This window comes from Fopius arisanus, unplaced genomic scaffold, assembly GCF_000806365.1.
Source record: "Fopius arisanus strain USDA-PBARC FA_bdor unplaced genomic scaffold, ASM80636v1 scaffold00005, whole genome shotgun sequence".
In the NCBI taxonomy this organism is placed as follows: Eukaryota; Metazoa; Arthropoda; class Insecta; order Hymenoptera; family Braconidae; genus Fopius; species Fopius arisanus.
In genome coordinates, this window is record NW_011887744.1 from 1706905 (window position 1) to 1724766 (window position 17862).

Consider the following 17862-nt stretch of genomic DNA (forward strand, 5'->3'; position numbering starts at 1 on the left):
TTTTACAAAAATTTCGAATTTTTCACCTTTAGTGAAAATTTCAGTGAAGAGCTCCTCGATTGTCATGTTCTCCTGATACTTTTACAAAAATTTCGAATTTTTCACTTTCAGTGAAAATTTCAGTGAATAGCTCCTCGATGTTCATGTTACCCTGATACTTTTTCAAAAATTTAGAATTTTTCAATTGCAGTGAATACCTACCGAAAGAAAAAATTGGAATTATTAAAAAAAAAAAATGAGTGATGGCAGGATCGAACCCTGGCCCGTCTGCGTGGTAGGCAAGCACGTTACCATTTAGACAACGTGCTCATTCTGAAAGTATAATTTCATTAGGGGTATATATTTTGAAAAGGTATTTTTTTTTTAAATTTCAAATTTGTCAATTTCACTGAATATCTTCTCGATTTTCAAAAATTCAATTTGTAAACAATATTTCCATTGATTAGCCATTTATAAAAAAAAAATTGAATTATTTTGAAAAAAAAAAAATGAATGACGGCGGTATCAAACGCTGGTGTTTACGAAAAGTTTTCCAATAAAATAACATAGCGGTGGCGTGTGAACTAATGTACATAATTATCTTGTGAATAAGGAAGAACACGAGGACGAAACAGTCGATAATTTTGAGAGGACGTGAGTGTGAATCGTGTGAATAAAAAACATTTTGACCTTCAAATTGATTTTTTTTAATTTCAGATTGAAAATTTTGTTTCAGGCCCTGACAATCCCCTCCATAATCTCGGTAAAAAGAAATATTACAACTGATGTATAGAGCCATCTACCGTCATCTCTCATTTGAAAAAATGAATTTTGGCGTTGGTGTGGTTATTTAGTGTTAGTGGTTTTTGGGGTTACCTCTGGACGATGAAAAATAATCTCTGGCAGTGATACGTGTGGTCGAGTGCAGAGAGTCTCGCAGACTCCTCACTGGGGAAAGAACAACCTCACGTTTACACATACAGCTGTTTGGGGGGGGGGGTCAAACAAACATTTTTTTTTATTATTGTTCATACATTCTCGCGAGTTGGTAATAACACCGATAACGCCAATCAGTCGGAACCCCCAACATATCCATGCTGACAAAACCCCCCGAAAGTCATTTAATCTGTGCTCTCCTGGGAGAAACAAGTCCCTCGGTCGTCACCTGCCGTCTCTTTTTTTGTTGAAAATTGCACTCGTACAGTCCACTCCCCCTCTCGCCCTCACCGATGTGACACCTTTAACCCTGAGGATTCTCTCCAAGCAACCGAGGAACCAACAGCCCATTTTTTACTCCGACTCTCTCCCCTCTTATTGTAAATTTCTCTCGTCATCCATGATATGGAGATTTGATAGTTGCTTCATTCGCGATATCATCGACGGTGGATTCCAGTTTTGGGGACTGAATAAAGAATTGAGTCTCGAGGACGGCAGGTCTTTAACACAAACCAGTGAGTATACTTTACTTCATTCTACTTTGTAAGCAATTGCTCATTCGTTCTCTATTTCTTGACCTCTGGATTTCATCGTAATTGTAATATCAGAAATTTACACGTTGGGGTGCTTAGATGTGAGGTTAGGTTTAATTAGAATTGGTTAAAAAAAATATTTGTGCTCCATTTTGGAATTCTCAGTAAGATTTTGAAGACGATTAATTGAATTCGTGTATGAAATATTTAATCAAATGATTTTCTTTCGATTTTCACGTTTTTGAGAGGAGAATATTCCACTTTTTTTTTGAACTTTTGAAAATTGTAAAAGCAGTCTGCAGGCTTTTCTGATGAGTAAATTTTACGAACGGCAGATTTAAAGTTCACAATTGTTTTTTTTTAACGCTGATTGCATGATTTAAAATTCGAAGAGATTTACTTCATGCGAATTGCATCATTTGATGAAGTGTTATTAAAAAATGAAGGTGCAGGTAATTTATTGATTATTTTCCTTAATACTCGAATGCATTATTGAGAGTATCTATTTAATTCCTTGGATTTGTTTTTTTTTCTCCATTTTAGAGAGGCCACAGGGTCTCGCTGTAATCAGGAATGTCCCTGCCCTCCTCCTCCACCTCGACATCCTTCTCAACGTCCTCATCAACCTCGTCTCTAGCATCAGCCAAAGGTATAGAAGGTGATAAACCAGCTGGTGGGAGTCCAAGTCCAGTGGAAAGGCTCGAAAATGGTCCAGGGCCGAGTAATGCTGACGAGGAGTCCGTCAAAACCGATAACAACGAGTCCGAGGAATTCTCGAATGGGCCTGACGAGGGTGAGGATGAAACGAGTGAGGAAGAGAGCGATCTCAGCGACAACGGGCTACAGTGCGATGTCGAGTGTGAAGAGGATATAATTGACGAGTCTTCATCAAATTCAGATGTTCAGAGGCCAGTGCTCCAGACCTGCGTCCCCTTGAATGTTGTCCAGCCACTCAGGAAGAGGAAGTGTGAGACAGACTTTGTTAGTTCACCTTGTAAGAAACTAAATCCCGAAGAAAAACCCACTTGTCATCTTTTGGGGAAAAAACTCGACGACAAGGGGAAACACGTTAGATTTGTCATTCCAACTAGAGATAATCCTCCACCCGAAATGAGTGATTGGCTCCTTCAGTTTCAGGTTTGTTTAACACGAACTCAAATATTTTTCAGTCAGCCCAATATTACGTGATAAATAATTTTCAATTTTTGCAGAGATGGTCAAACGCCGAAAGAATGCTAGCAATAGATGAATTAATAGAGAGATGCGAACCAACGCAAGTTCGGCATATGATGCAAGTCATAGAACCACAATTCCAGCGTGATTTCATATCCCTTTTACCAAAGGAACTAGCCCTATCAGTGCTAGCCTTCCTAGAACCTAGAGACCTCCTTCGAGCAGCCCAAACCTGCAGAAACTGGCGATTTCTCGCTGATGACAATCTTCTGTGGAAGGAAAAGTGCAGATCAGCTGGAATCGATGATCTCAGGGATTCACCACCTACAAAACGCAAGGCCTGTCGCACCACTGGCAATTGTGGGTCACCCTGGAAACAAGCATACATGAGACAGCATAATATTAAAATGAACTGGAGGACTATGCCAATAAGACCACCAAAAGTACTAAAAGGACACGATGATCATGTTATCACTTGTTTACAGTTCTCTGGGAATAGGATAGTTAGTGGATCTGATGATAATACTCTTAAAGTCTGGTCAGCTGTTACTGGAAAGGTAAAGTATTATATTTTTTTGAAAGCCATATATTCAACTAACTTGAACAGAAGGTAAAAATTATTAATGAAATATTTATCTGACAATAGTGCCTGAGAACCTTAGTGGGCCACACAGGTGGTGTCTGGTCCTCACAGATGGCCGGCACGACAGTGATAAGTGGAAGTACAGATAGAACCTTAAAAGTATGGAATGCTGACACTGGCCAATGTATTCATACCCTCTATGGACACACCTCAACTGTTCGCTGTATGCACCTGCATGGGAATAAAGTCGTGAGTGGTAGCAGAGATGCAACACTGAGGGTGTGGCAAGTCGATACTGGCGAGTGTCTGCATGTACTCGTTGGACATTTGGCAGCTGTAAGATGTGTGCAATATGATGGTAGACTGGTTGTCAGTGGTGCTTACGATTACATGGTTAAAGTTTGGAATCCAGAGCGTGAAGAATGCCTGCACACACTTCAGGGTCACACCAATAGGGTTTATTCACTTCAGGTGAGCTGAAATCCATTGTGATTTTTTTTTTTGTCTCTACAAAATTTTTATTTATATATTGTGATGATTGCGTTTGCAGTTCGATGGTGTTCACGTGGTATCTGGCTCCCTTGACACTAGCATAAGGGTGTGGGAAGTCGAGACTGGTGCCCTCAGACACACCCTGATGGGCCATCAGTCTCTCACGTCCGGCATGGAACTTCGTAATAATATTCTGGTGTCTGGCAATGCTGACTCTACTGTCAAAGTCTGGGACATTGTCAGTGGGCACTGCCTTCAGACACTCTCTGGTGCACACAAGCATCAATCTGCCGTTACTTGCCTACAGTTCAACAGCCACTTTGTTATTACCTCGTCTGATGATGGCACTGTCAAGTTGTGGGATGTTAAAACTGGTGAGAATACTGCGTATTACCATATGTGGCCTTGTCTTTTTGTCCTTTTGTCATGTTTTTTAATCGTCTGGATTGATTTTGTGTTGTACAGGTGAATTCATAAGGAATCTCGTAGCTCTAGAAAGTGGTGGCAGTGGTGGTGTAGTCTGGAGAATTCGTGCTAGCGATACTAAACTCGTATGCGCCGTTGGAAGTCGCAATGGCACGGAGGAAACAAAACTACTGGTCCTTGATTTCGATGTTGAGGTAAAATTTTGAAACATGGAAGCATTTAAGCATAATAAAATCCCTGAGCTAATGAATAATGATTCAACACCACGTCGTGCCTCGGTACGCAGTCACGGTATTTCAAATTTTGTAAATAACAACTTAGGTAGGCGTATTAAGGAAGGAAAAAAAAAACAATCTACTTGTACAATGTTTCATGTATTATTAATTATGGTCTGATTTGTGATAAGACTGCACACGAGAGATTCCTTTTTTTAATGTGAAAAGGTAATGATGAAGTGAGAATAATTGAGGTGGGATTTTTTTTGTAGTACGTTGGGACGAAGGTGATTCGTTTCGTCCACTTAAAGCCCCCCAGAATGACGTATTGATCAAGACTCAAGATCACTTAATTAATAAAGTCAAATCGAAGCAGCTTATCTATTCATTTACCTGTTAATCGAACCAATCGAAACTAGAACGAATTTCTTTCAAATAATTCAATTTACTTTTTTTTTTAAATATATTTCTTTTTTACTCTGGAAATAACCGATATTATGTATGCCAAACGGAAAATTAATTTCACTATCATGAGAGGTCTAATTAAAGAATTAAAACTCCTGCCTTGTGGCTCCTTTTCCAAACGAGTCTGGAACCACAATTTTTGAAATTAAAAAAAAAAAGCATAAAACCTTCCCACGAGGAAGTAATGAACTTTACTTGTACTTTAGTCGTTTCAGGACAAATTAGGCACTTGCATACGTAATTATGGTATTTTTATAAACAATTTGCCCCCGTGTGCGTGACCGTCGCAATAATTATAATCCTAAAGATTCTAATGATAAATAAAATGAAAAAAAAAAATGTAATTTGTAATAATAATTAATCAGCGAGCTTCTTTTACAAGAGTAGGGGAAATTAATGAGACACGCGTTTATTGTTGGTGGGTCAGTGGACTGAATTGTGTGTCGAATGAAATGTCACTGTATATAATGATAAAGCGAAACTGAACGAAGATGAAATGTGTCGAGAATTAACGACGAATATTCTAATGGAGAGAAGTAATTAAGAGTAATTTTCACACTGCAAATGGCCAAACTGTACCAGCAATCTCTTAATCGATGTCCAATTGTCGATTACCTCGTGTTCATTCAAACAAAACAATATTAAAAAAATTAAATCAATGATTTTTTGAACAGAATACAGTACCGAAGCGAAATTGTCATAATTAAATGGAGAAAAGTAAAACTGGACATGTCAGTAATTCCACGTGCCAATAATTCAAGTTTCAACTGTTCATTGTGGTATTTTAATGTGCAATACACTCACACATACACAGGTAAACATTTTTAGACACTTTTGTTTGTAAAATCGACTGATAGAAGAATTATGATTTTTTTTCCTTTAGAATTTAATTAATCGTGAATGTGAATGTGTTGAAAGGAGAAATGGATAAACATCTCAGGAATTCTTTTTTATTGGCACGTGGGTGTACCAATGATCGCGTTTTATTTGTATATTGCTCAATAGTTTATATTACTATAATGTGTTATCTGTTGTATCATTTTTTATAAGAAATAGAAAATGTTGCTGCATTTTGGCGATAAAGATCTTTTCATTTTCATTCAATTCAGTTTCTTCATTTGATCATTATTTTGTAGTTCAATTGCCATTAGTTGAATAAATCATTGAATTTTTTATAATCTCGCTGTTTACTCGAGTTTTATTCCATTATTATTATTCTTATTATTTATGTACTAGGTCATCGCCATTTGAAGGTGTGTCACACCTTTAAATCACCAATTTTTGTCATCTGTCGATAGCTATGAAGAACGTGCACTCCTGACAGGGAATATAAACCGTCTCGTCATCATTGTTGAAGTCATCCTTATTAATGAGATAATTATTGCCACAGCGACAGGGAAAACTCAGTTTTTGATCTTCTGTCTTCAAATCTTTTAAACTAATTCTTTCGTGGATTAGGATATTCTCTGATTCTAATTCCGCCTGTCTGCACTCTGCGTCGTACTTTCTTCTCGAATTCGGTTGTGATAGTATCCTCCAGGCCTCCTCAATCTCCAAAAATTTTTCACTGTTCGCTGAATTTTTATCCGGATGGTGGATAAGGGCAAGTCTATGATACGCACGTTTTATCTCATCCTGGGAAGAGTCTCTTGAGCACTGGAGAACTTTATAATATTCGTAATTGTTGTCACTCGGCATTGTATTGTTTTTAATCCAGTCAGTTTCAGTTTGTCTTTATCGATGTAAAAATTCCAGAAATACTGGCAAAAAATAGAGACTCCATTAATAATTTGAACAATTGAATCGAATATCGAATACTCACTTAATTTACGAATTGTCTTCATGTCTTTGAGTTCAAGACGAATTTTAATATTGGAGGTTAGGTGAAAATGAGCTTTTAGACAATTTACGAAATAAAGTCACATGGATTAATATCAAAGCATAAAAGTTCTATGTTCACTATAACAGATTTTATCATTGAATATTTATAGATAATTTGTTGATTCACTATTTAATCTCTAACTTGAATATAGTATTCAGATGTCAGATATTCAAACGCTCCAGATGGAATAAAAACTATTGAACAAAGTCAACAAATAGTATAACAATTAGAATCACTTCAGTTCACGTCGACTACTTCGATTATTTAATATTATTTATGTTTTTATAATTAATCCATACACTCAATAAGTATTAATCAATCATAAAATAGTCTAATATTATTATTTTTTTAATTGCTCAAAATAATACTAATGCTCTGTTTGATTCCGCACTCGAATCGAAATATTTTGCGGGCGACATGTGCAAATGGGCGAAATTCCCATTCAATAAAAGAGAATAACAATCAAGTTCGGCCTTTAACGAAAAATATTCGAGATCAATCCATCAAATAATTGAATCTTTATTGGTCTAGTTATGGGGGTTAAGTTCAACCGTTTTCGAAGTGCAGACGAACTCCCATTCTATTAAAAGAATTTCATTATATTCATTTTCCCACGTCCCTCAATAACATAAACTCGAGCAATAATTGACGATATGACATAATCTATGATACTCCAATAAATTTATTAATCTCCATCACAATATCGAAATCAGTAACGAAGTGACACAAAAAAAAATGACTAATAATAATGTACATCATGCTTCAACGATTTTTTTTTATATACAAAATTATACTAAATTCATTGCCTCATAGAATAATTAAAAAAACAATTCTCCCGGTGCTATCAATTTGACATTTAATTTTATAATAATAATGATTTTTAATCAGTTAAATAAAAATTATATAAGAAACTTGAGTGAGAAGATATCTACATGCCCTTCCTTACTTTTTATTTAACAAGTACAAGTGAGGAAATGGACACTTTTTGTAGGTTTTGGGAATATAATTCCATAATTCTGGTTTCCCGAGATGTATTATAGAATCCAATTTTCTATGTGAAAAATATGATATTTGGATTATATTATTTTCCCGCAATTGGACGTCGTACGTTATTGGCAGTGCCGCTCCCAATGGCTCGTTACCTCTCTCTTTTCATTCATCACCTTGTACTCTTACTCCACTCCACACAATCCCGCACTTAACTTCACATCTCCTCAGCATTCACCACAATCAGCTGGTTATTGAGTACCGGGAACCCACGAAACCGAATCCCTTTAAAATTCATCATGATTTTAAACACCTGCATATCAAGCAGTTGATTGACACACGAGAGACACCAACGAAAATCTGCACCGAGGTGGTGAGTAAGAACCTTATTATCCACGTGTCAAGCACTTGATCGAAGTGTCTAACTGGAGATGATTTTTTATTTAAAAAAATTGCTTCACCACAAATCAAACAAACAAAGGACTTCGACGTATTATCTTCGATGCCATGACAGAGTGGGTGGATCTTCTCTATTTAAAAAGATCATTAACCAAGCCTCTTTCTAATTAGTTTAACATTCCTCTGTGTGATTTAAGAAATAGTTTCTTCGTTTATTCGAGTAGAGTATTGACTATTCATCGTGCACAGGCCAAAGTTCGAAATGGATTATCTCAAAAAAAATTATACACTTGAGGAAGCTTTTGTATCTCTGCAGGCTCTGCATAAATAAACTCCATGAGATCATGTTGCATGTCTGTTTTTACTCGTTTTTCAGATAGCATTGTCATTGAGGATTTTTGTTAATAGAGGAACAAAATGTTCGGCAATGTCAATAAGGATTTGGTGCCTATAAAGGCGCATTACTTCCTTTACAATGCAGGTGAGTCAATTTATCATTCATAAAAAATAAAATCTAGTTTTCGCATGATGTTTTTTCGTTATGTAAAAAAAGGGGAAATTATTTTATCAAATTTCTAAGAATTATTTAATCAATCAATCAATATGAATTTTCTTCGTCCTCCTCGATGCTAGTCGTTTAATAATAATATACAAATCGAGGATTATTCTGAGAATGAAAAAAGCCCGCAAAAGCGACTGACGGATATTTTTTTTAGCAACAAAAACGCGTGTCGGCGCTTTTTGTTAAAACTTTCGGCCTCCACGATGGCCATATAATCATCCAGATTTCGTATCTGATTTATATCATCATGCTAATTGCTATATTGTCTCACCAATACTCTACAAGTCTTATGATACATTTTTCAGACAACATTCGAGCAATCATAGAAAAACTATTTTGACATTCCACCTAAGATAATGAAAATCCCAGAATTGATATTTCCATATTTGGTAGGTATGATATGACAACCATGACACTGATTACCAATATGGAAAAAATCAGCAAAAAATATTTCTTCGTTTTTTTGTCTTTCATTAAACCGAAATGAAGCAAATTAAATGACTTCACAAATTATGGAGTAGTATAATCAATTACAATTAAATGATCGAGTTGTATTTATTTATAAGAGAGGGTTTTCAGAATGATCAATCATTTCCCTGGATTTATTCTCTCCATTAATCATCTGATAACTGAGTAATGAGTTCATGGGTTAAATTACCGAAACATTGTATGAACCCTTTATTTTTGTTTTAGCAACGGGACCAATAGTACCATTCCTCCCCACAATCGCAAAACAACTGGGTTTCTCCGGTTTCCTCGTGGGATCGATATACACGATTCTCCCAATATCAGGCCTAATAGCAAAACCTCTGTTCGGTGGCCTGGCAGATCGATTTCGCCTGCACAAAATTTTTTTCCTCCTGTTTCAAGCGATACTCGCCATAGCATTCTTCTCGATATACTTCATCCCTCCCGTCGAATTGAAGACACAATCAGTACAAGCCGACGTGATATTAAAATGCGACAATGCAGCTGTCTTTCTCGAGGTCTGTTCGAGTACCGGATTCACCAATGAGACACTCAATAATGTCATCGATCATGGAGATCCTAAAACAAAATGCAGACTTTCCTGTGAATCGTCAGAGAAATTGTACAAAGAGCTGTGTAATTTGAATGTCACGGAATACTGTCCCAAGGTGGATCATCCAGATGTTTTGAAAGAGCGAATTAATTTCACAGCCATGTTCAACATGAACAGGAATGTTGACCTGATGAGATGTGTGGACATAAGACTGAGGAATGCCACGTTTTCTTTAAAGGAGCATTACAATGTTTCAAAACTTTACTGCAATAATTTGGTGAGAACATCTTGTGTGGCTAGTTGTCCAGGGGTCACAGTCATGGAGGCATTACTTCGAGAAGCTCATGCTGCATCTTCTAGAGTTGATGAAGACACGGGGGATCAAACGACGTATCAGTTCCATCTGTTTCTGTGGGCTGCTATCATCAGTTGGGTGGGGATGGCTGTCGTTGTCAGCATTGCTGATGCTATTTGCTTTGATCTTCTGGGTAAGACGATATTTCATGAATTTAACCTCATGATTATGTCAGATTAAATATTAATATTTTCACGAGGAATTGGTATATTTGGATGAATGCTTATTTGATCTAAAGACCGACTAGTTTATCATGAAACTAAATAATTAAATCATTATGCAATTGAGATTTCTGATGAATGCTGTTTAATTGGTCTTTGTTCTTCGTAATTTCAGGTGATGAGCGCCGAAAAGAATATGGAAAACAGAAAATGTGGGGTAGCATTGGCTTTGGTATATTCGGTATAAGCGCTGGATACCTTGTTGACGTATTCAGCCGTGGCCAAGGTGTCAAAGACTATACATGCATTTTTTACATAATGCTGATCGCGATGATATTTGATATGATCGTCTCCGCAACACTAAAGAAGGTGCAAAATAACTAGATATGTACATTAAATTCAAGTGAAAATTTATTACGTTTCAATAAGAGAGTGATAAATCTGTTTGAATCGTAATTCACAGATTTATAACTGAGATGGAATTGTTGTATTATTTTTTTACTGAATTACAATTGCAGAAAACTGTAGAATACACAGATCATGATCCCTCGGTTTTGTGGGAACTAGGGTCAGTGGCGAGAGAGGGACGAGTCCTAGTATTCGCATTCTGGTGTATCGGTGCTGGAATGTGCACTGGAGTAGTTTGGAATTTTTTGTTCTGGTACACTGAGGATATCGTGAAGAACGATACTGAATGGTTGAAAACCATTCAAGGCTTAATCACAGGAGTACAATGCTTCTTGGGCGAGTTACCATTCAATTTTATATCTGGTAGAGTACTCAAAAAATTGGGGCATATCAATGTCATGAGTCTAGTTCTTCTCTTTTATGCTGTTAGGTAAGTTATTAAATAACACTTGAGTCGCTTTTTTCCCTCGTTTCTGTATTTATCCCACATCTACTAAATAATTAAATAAAAGTTGTCGAGTTACCTAATTTATTCAAAAAAATTCACATTAGAATTACGATTCGTTACAGATTTATGGCTTATAGTCTTGTCAGGAATGTGTGGGCATTTTTGATCATTGAAATACTCCACGGGCCTACGTTGGGTCTCTGTTGGCCAACAATGGTGTCTTATGGTGAGAAAGTTGCACCCTCGGGTACACGAGCAACTATGCAGGGTTTTGTAGGGGCTGTTTTTGAGGGCCTAGGTAATCCATGGAATATTAAAAATTGCGCAGCCTTCACTTTCCTCGTGAATTCCCTCATGAACTCATAATTGTACAAAAAAATTCCAGGTGTTTCATCAGGGAGTTTAATCTGCGGTTGGTTGATCAGTTCATATGGTGGAATCGTCACCTTCCGGGTGTTTTCCATTGGTGCCTTAGTGTGGCTCACCATTTACTGGATCCTCCAGTTATTACTGCAAAAAGCCAAAGCTTACCCCCTCCACCAGGGTCACAGTCGTAAGTGGTGGAATTTCTATGAAAAAAAAGCAGCTGTCGAAATGGTTCACAAATAATAAAGTGCATGATAGAAAAACCTAGGATCACAATCGAATCACATTTTTTTTTTGTATTATTTTATTATATTACCCTTTATCAGTCAAATCGACCAATTAAACCATAAATCGAATGAATTTTTTGTACTGATAAGAAATTCGTTGTTTCCAGACCTTGCGAGTTATGCCGCACCTAACGATGCCATTCTCATGACCATGAGCCAAGAACTCCAAACTTATTGAATCTCTGAACGAACAGTGGAAAGAATTGTCCGAGATTTTTATGTTGATCAAATGGTGCTTTACCTTAATCAATGCCAAGTAATGATCAGTCCATAGAAATTATTTTTATTTTATTTTCCGCTGAGACGATTCAGGAGGCGAATGTTTAGAAAATGTAGTCACGTAATTCGAGGACTGATGACTTATGCCTAGAGCAGGAATGATTTTAGGAATAATTTTCAGTTTTTTTTTCAAGAGAATGAAGTGAGAGCTGTAACCGTTTATATTGAAATTTCGTTATCTGTTGATCTAGAATTATTCCCCAGAAACTAGTGTCACGTTCCTTATCTAATTTTACTGCTTCATTAGGAATTCGTAGAATTCAATGAAGTGTTCTTCCTTCTCGACCACATGCTTCTTTATGCATTTTTGTTTCTATGATGAACGAGTGAAATGGAAAAAATAACAGTGAACGAAAAAATTTTAGAATCTCGTGAGTTCTACGTTCAAAGTGGTACCTTTTTCGTAATTATGTAAATATGTTGGCAATAATTGTGCAATGATTGTAGAGAATTGTCTCTATGAAACAGTCTGAGTGATAATCATTTTCTTGTCATTCTTTCTCCCGAAATCATTGTTTCACACAATGATTTATTTTTTAATCAAAACATTTTCCACTGATTTGCTTTATTCATGCACATGAATTTAACTTGAAAATGAAGGGAGATAGTCTTGAGTGAATCCCAACCTGGACTGAACAAAATCGCGCATATTTGTCAATTGTATTTTCCCAGTGTGATATGTAAACAAATCTTATACTTAGTTGTTCAGTATTAAAAAATAAGGAATTTGAATGGAATTGTCCTTTTTCTTAGTGCAATAAGAAATTAAAGTTTTTATACGTCACAATATTGGAAATACCCACCCAATTTCCGTATTAAATTCTAGCTGTAACAATAATAAAATCGATTTTATAATTAACCAATGAATAAAAATGATATAACTCATCCCATTCGTTCCTCCACTTTATTCAGAACAATACCTCACTCTTTCATTTTCACCGAAAAATAAAAAATATGAATTTTTAAAATTTCAAAAATTTATTCATTTATTCATTCTTCTTTAGTTCAACATATTTTCATCGTAACGTCAATGTATTATTTCTTTTCTTTCACTAATATTAATCGTTTTAGTCTCGTTTTGGTACGTGTCTATGACTGGAACGTGATGGCGTAGTGGCTTGACTCGATGTTGACGGGGCAGGTTCGACAATAGCCTGGAGATTGGCTATTTCACCAGCAGAATCACAACAATCACTGATTATACCAGTGCTAGAGTGAAATGCCAGGCTACCTTCACTCGAAGAGGCCAGACTGCCTGATAAAGGGGGCGATCGTTCCTTCGGCGATGCAGAGGAGGCAAGATTCACAGCTGCTGAGCCAGAGCCAATTGTCGCTGCCTCCAGGCTTCCATGTAGCTCCAATATACGACTCTCCAGGAGGAGATTTATCTCAACTTGAGATTTGTATTTGGACTCAACTGCACACAGTTCTGCTTCATTCCTGTCTTTTGCTTCTTGCAGTAAACGCTGTTGGTCAATCAATTGTGCTTCTGTACGGGTTTCACGGCTTTCTAACTCCACTAGGCGAACCCTCAGAGCTTCTATCATGGATGTTCGTGAGTCTAACTGGCGTTTTAAATCTAAACCAAAGATCAGGACAATAGTGTTTCATCATTTTTTTTCAAACAAATTCCTTCAAATAAGGCAAATGACATTATGAACCGGTGGATAGAAACAAGATTTAAAGAGGATTATTGATTATTGAACTCACTCGATAATTCTTCAGAGTAAGCTCTCTGTATCTGTGCTGCTTCCTGTCTAGACATTGGAACTGGCCCAGACGTACGCTCCTGCAGTTTTGATTGAGCCTAAAACCATAAAAAGGAAAATTAACTAATTTTAAATACATTTTATAAATTTGAGATTTGTCAGAGGAAATTCACCTCTCCCAAGAGTAGGAATCGTTTGTGCATGAGATCCAGTGTTCTCTTCAACTCGTCCCCTCGACTTGCGGCCTTGAGTGCACACTTCAGTTGATGTGCAGCATCGAACAACAAGGCTTCGGCTGATCTCGCTTGTTGCTCACACTCAATCACCCTCTTCTTCTCGTTTTTCAGTTCCAGTTCGATTGCTTCAACTTTTTCTCTGAGAAGTCGATTCTGATTCTGCTCTTCAACACACTTTGATTGCCAATGATGAAGAGCATCGGCATATCTCTCCTCAGCAATTCTGCTCTCCTTTTTATTGCGATCTATCTCACCCTTGAAACCCTCGATTTCGCTCTCCGCCATACGTAGTCGATCAGTCAATGCAGCATTCTGCTCTTCTAGTGCCCTAGAATCTCTTAATTTTCCCAGTAGTCTTCTATTCCTCTCAGCATGAACCTCCCTTCTTTGTCGTTCAAACAACAACTGCATCTGCATCATTTGCAGCTGTGGATTATCACTCCCAAAGTCCTCGATCCAGTCGTCCCTATCGTCATCCTTCTTCCTGAGTCTTTTTTTGTCCCCAGTGGAAGAACTAATACGCGAACAAGCCTCAATATATCGATCAAGCATCGAGCTTGGAGACAATCTCGACTCAGCACTCTGTTTTGATGCTTGCTGTTCATGATGCCTCTGCTCTAGTAATCCAACCAACAGATGCTCATAAGGAATAAGGTCGGATGTTTGTGTTCCAACTTCTTCACTACATTTGGCCCCAACAATGCTCCTAAAATTATCCATTAATGTGCTCAACTTTTTTCGCGGTTTCATGTCTGGACAGGAGTTTGTTCTTCGCACGTTACAGATATCCTCCTGGGGGAGTGGACATGGCTGTTGAGAGGGACATTGGGAGTAAAATCTCAGTCTTTTTATTTTCTTTGATAGATCTCCTCTTGCACCACGGGCCTTATCATCATTGTACGGTTGACGTTCTAGGAATGTCAAGGATCTGCAAGCTTGGGAATTAACAATTTCCACCTCTTGATCCTCCTTCCAACTATCATTTTTTCCATTTCTTCCTGGACTGCTCTCCAAGCCCCTCCCAACCCCTTCAAAATTGAAAGATCTCTGCGTTTGGAGAACACTCTGACGATCAGCAACGAGTCTATTTATTTTCTGCGAAAGAATTCCACCATCTCCACTACCTCCGATTCCCGAAAAAGCTGAGGCATTGGAATTGATGAAAGTTGGGGTAGATGGTCTTGAATTTCCAGTCAACGATCCATTCCCAAAGGCCCCCAGGGCTCTAACAGCAGCTGAGCCCAGAGGTGGCTGTCGCGAAGAGACCTGTCGAATATCTTTAACAGGAGTTGTTTCAGGTGTTGCTTCAACCGCTGCTTCCGGTGGTGAGGAGTTGCTTCTGTTGTTATTGGGGGTTGATGGTGTAGATCGAGGCTCGAGGCTAGGGGCTGACAGTGGGGGTGGACTGTGAGGAGGAATGGCCATGCTGGGAGACCAGAATGAATCCTCATCTCCATTCGTAGTCCTTGTCCCTGATAATCCCTCTGCCACACTCACTGGCGTATAAGGGCACAGATGATCTGGTATTGGAGTAGCACGAAGATTTATGGGTGCCAATATCTCCTCTCTACTCCTGTCAAGAGCAAAACGGCCACATTCTGCCACCACGTCGTGGTGCTCCATTTTCTTCCATCTAGCTGCATTCGTCTCTACATCTTTAGAGGCAGTGACGAGTAGTGGATGCAGCCGCACAGACTCCAGCATCGGTTTAATTGTTAATTTAAAAACATCATGATCCCTCTGGGAGTACTGCTGTTTCAGATAAGCTATGAAGTTGCAGGGGTACATCGCGTATAAACGGTGGAACAAACTGTACAATCCAACCTGAGAAAAATATTATTTGTTATGGAAAGGTGAAATTTTTATAGGGCAAATCTAGTAGAATCTATTTTTATTCGCAAATTAAAAAAAAATAAAATGGTATCGTTTATCTAAAAATGAAATACTTAGACATATTAATTAAATGATGTGCAAAATAATATTTTTTGAAATTACCTGTAGATGCAGTAAATAAAGTTGATCCTTATCCATACTATTTCCACTGCCAATAGTAGAAGCAAGATTAGAGGATTGGAAATGATAATATGAGGCCAGACGTCCGAATACCTCAAATATCTCATGCAAATAGGGACCAAGTGCAGCTGGTAACATTGGCAGTAATGTCACAAGCAGCAGAAGCCCACTCATGAGTGACAAAGCCTCAGAATCAACTTTAAGCAGTTTGAGTAGTTCTCTGAAGAGTGGATGATTGGCCAATTTGTAAAGGGTTGGCTGTCTTCTGGCAACATGTCCAAGAACGGTGAGTACCTTCAAACGTTGGCCACTGCTACTGGGCCTGGCCAATGTATCCGAGAGACGATCCAAGAGATATTTATCATGTGGCTCACGCACTCCCGCGAGTACCTCAATCGTACGCAGGGAGTCCGTTGATAAGTAGTAATCAAAGAGCCCATTGACCAACCAGCTATCTTTTGCTATTGATAAATCGTCCAGGAATTTCATTAGAATTCATAGAATTCATTTTATTTTATGGACTTACGAGTATCGGATAAAATTCACACGACGAAAAATTGAATATTTAGATTTTGATGGTGATCTTTTTTTTATTCGACAATATATTACGTGGAGATTTTTCATCTGATAAATCAATGCCTAGACAATTTTTGTGTCTTTTTGCTAATGTACTTTATGAACCGTACGTACTACCTCCGATTAATGTCCGTAAATCGAGATATATTGCATATGCTACCAATATATCCCAAAGTTCAATGAGATATTTCCTGAAAATATTAAACAATTTGATGATGAAAGCAAAATGAAAAATATGAAATTGAAATCAATCGTAAATATTCCCAATTAAAATCGTTAATTATCCTCTTACTGATTAATTATCACTAATCACGACCTTGATGGAGGGTTTCCACTAGAATCAATAAATAAATTCACCCTACAATTCTGATCCACAGCTCATTTATCAACTATAATTTATTTAATTAAAAAACCAATGTCATGAAACATCCCCAGTTCGACACATTTCCACAAATCCCTCACTACTCAAATCACTCCCAAAAATAACGAATGTACTCACTGGATAAAAAATGATCGTGAAAAACTTTCTTGATCTCCTCCACATCGCTCAACTTATTGGACTCGAGCATGTGAAAAAAATCAGCCACACCAGAACTGTTGACACTCATCCCGACTATGATTCTTCCTTCCACTCGACATAAATTAAATTCTATTGTTCAGTATTTTTGGTCTTTGAAGGTTGACGATGGCTGGAAGTTATTTTCGCCATCTGTTGATCCTGTTGATTGGCCACCCCCGGATCAATGTCACTGGACCTGAGACACCACAAAATCCGACAAATCGTTACAATCCTTCGCATTAATAATTTGACATTTACAGTGATTTCAGTCAGGTATTCAGAGAGTATCATTGGCCAATGAATAAATCAACTGTGCATTGTTTTCAATGTGTCTAAGAATATATCTGACGCGTACGTGACAATGTTCACAGAGCAGAAGGGCTCTTAGTCAATTAAGTGGAATTTCTTTTTCTTTCAATTTCATTTCATGTTGTTTTTGATACAGCCGCTAGGAAAAATGAGGAGAAAAAAAAAGAGCTAGTGGCCTGCGCGTGCGGCATGTTATCGTGGTGGGGGACGATATCAAGACGATCACCAGGAGTTGAGGTGGGACATGGGGTGCAGATAAATGATTAAAGTCAATCATTCAAGTGTTTGATGATAATTGATGGAGGGGATTGAGGAGGGACTGATGGGTATGAGTAAGATTAATGATTTTTACTCACCCGAGGAACATCGAGTTGCAAAAATCGACGTTGCACTTCCTCAGGTTCTCCTCAGGGTGTTCGGACTTTATGGCGGATTAGTTGCTCAAGGTTGGCGCCACCATCGCCTCTGGCACTCCATTTACAATTTTCACTGACACAGCTCTC

General features: G+C 37.7%; 4 protein-coding genes across 5 annotated transcripts; 2 read left to right on the plus strand and 2 right to left on the minus strand.

Moving 5' to 3' along the window:
- Positions 1–828: 828 nt before the first annotated feature.
- ago (archipelago) lies at positions 829–5643 on the plus strand. Its single transcript, XM_011315912.1, has 6 exons — positions 829–1430; positions 1992–2585; positions 2660–3178; positions 3268–3675; positions 3755–4070; positions 4162–5643. Exons 2-6 carry the CDS (start codon positions 2022–2024, stop codon positions 4326–4328), a joined length of 1974 nt encoding a protein of 657 aa, XP_011314214.1. The 5' UTR covers positions 829–1430; positions 1992–2021; the 3' UTR covers positions 4329–5643.
- A 102-nt stretch (positions 5644–5745) lies between these two features.
- LOC105273462 (dnaJ homolog subfamily C member 24-like) lies at positions 5746–6762 on the minus strand. Its single transcript, XM_011315913.1, has 2 exons — positions 6625–6762; positions 5746–6562 (listed from the first exon to the last, which is right to left on the minus strand). Exon 2 carries the CDS (start codon positions 6498–6500, stop codon positions 6087–6089), a length of 414 nt encoding a protein of 137 aa, XP_011314215.1. The 5' UTR covers positions 6501–6562; positions 6625–6762; the 3' UTR covers positions 5746–6086.
- Positions 6763–7488: 726 nt separating this feature from the next.
- On the plus strand, positions 7489–12689 carry Sugb (Sugar baby). 2 transcript variants are annotated; one of them, XM_011315914.1, is made up of 8 exons: positions 7489–8044; positions 8447–8551; positions 9326–10141; positions 10345–10538; positions 10688–11007; positions 11148–11323; positions 11411–11578; positions 11786–12689. In XM_011315914.1, exons 2-8 carry the CDS (start codon positions 8488–8490, stop codon positions 11854–11856), a joined length of 1809 nt encoding a protein of 602 aa, XP_011314216.1. In that variant the 5' UTR covers positions 7489–8044; positions 8447–8487; the 3' UTR covers positions 11857–12689. The 2 variants fall into 2 exon arrangements, with proteins under 2 accessions (XP_011314216.1, XP_011314217.1); XM_011315915.1 differs by having other exon boundaries at positions 8479–8551.
- A 257-nt stretch (positions 12690–12946) lies between these two features.
- Positions 12947–17812, minus strand: Tsc1 (tuberous sclerosis 1 protein hamartin). The gene is made up of 6 exons (XM_011315916.1): positions 17716–17812; positions 16991–17246; positions 15898–16376; positions 13840–15726; positions 13668–13764; positions 12947–13536 (listed from the first exon to the last, which is right to left on the minus strand). The coding sequence occupies exons 2-6, from the start codon at positions 17097–17099 to the stop codon at positions 13025–13027; spliced, it is 3084 nt and encodes a 1027-aa protein (XP_011314218.1). The 5' UTR covers positions 17100–17246; positions 17716–17812; the 3' UTR covers positions 12947–13024.
- Positions 17813–17862: the final 50 nt, after the last annotated feature.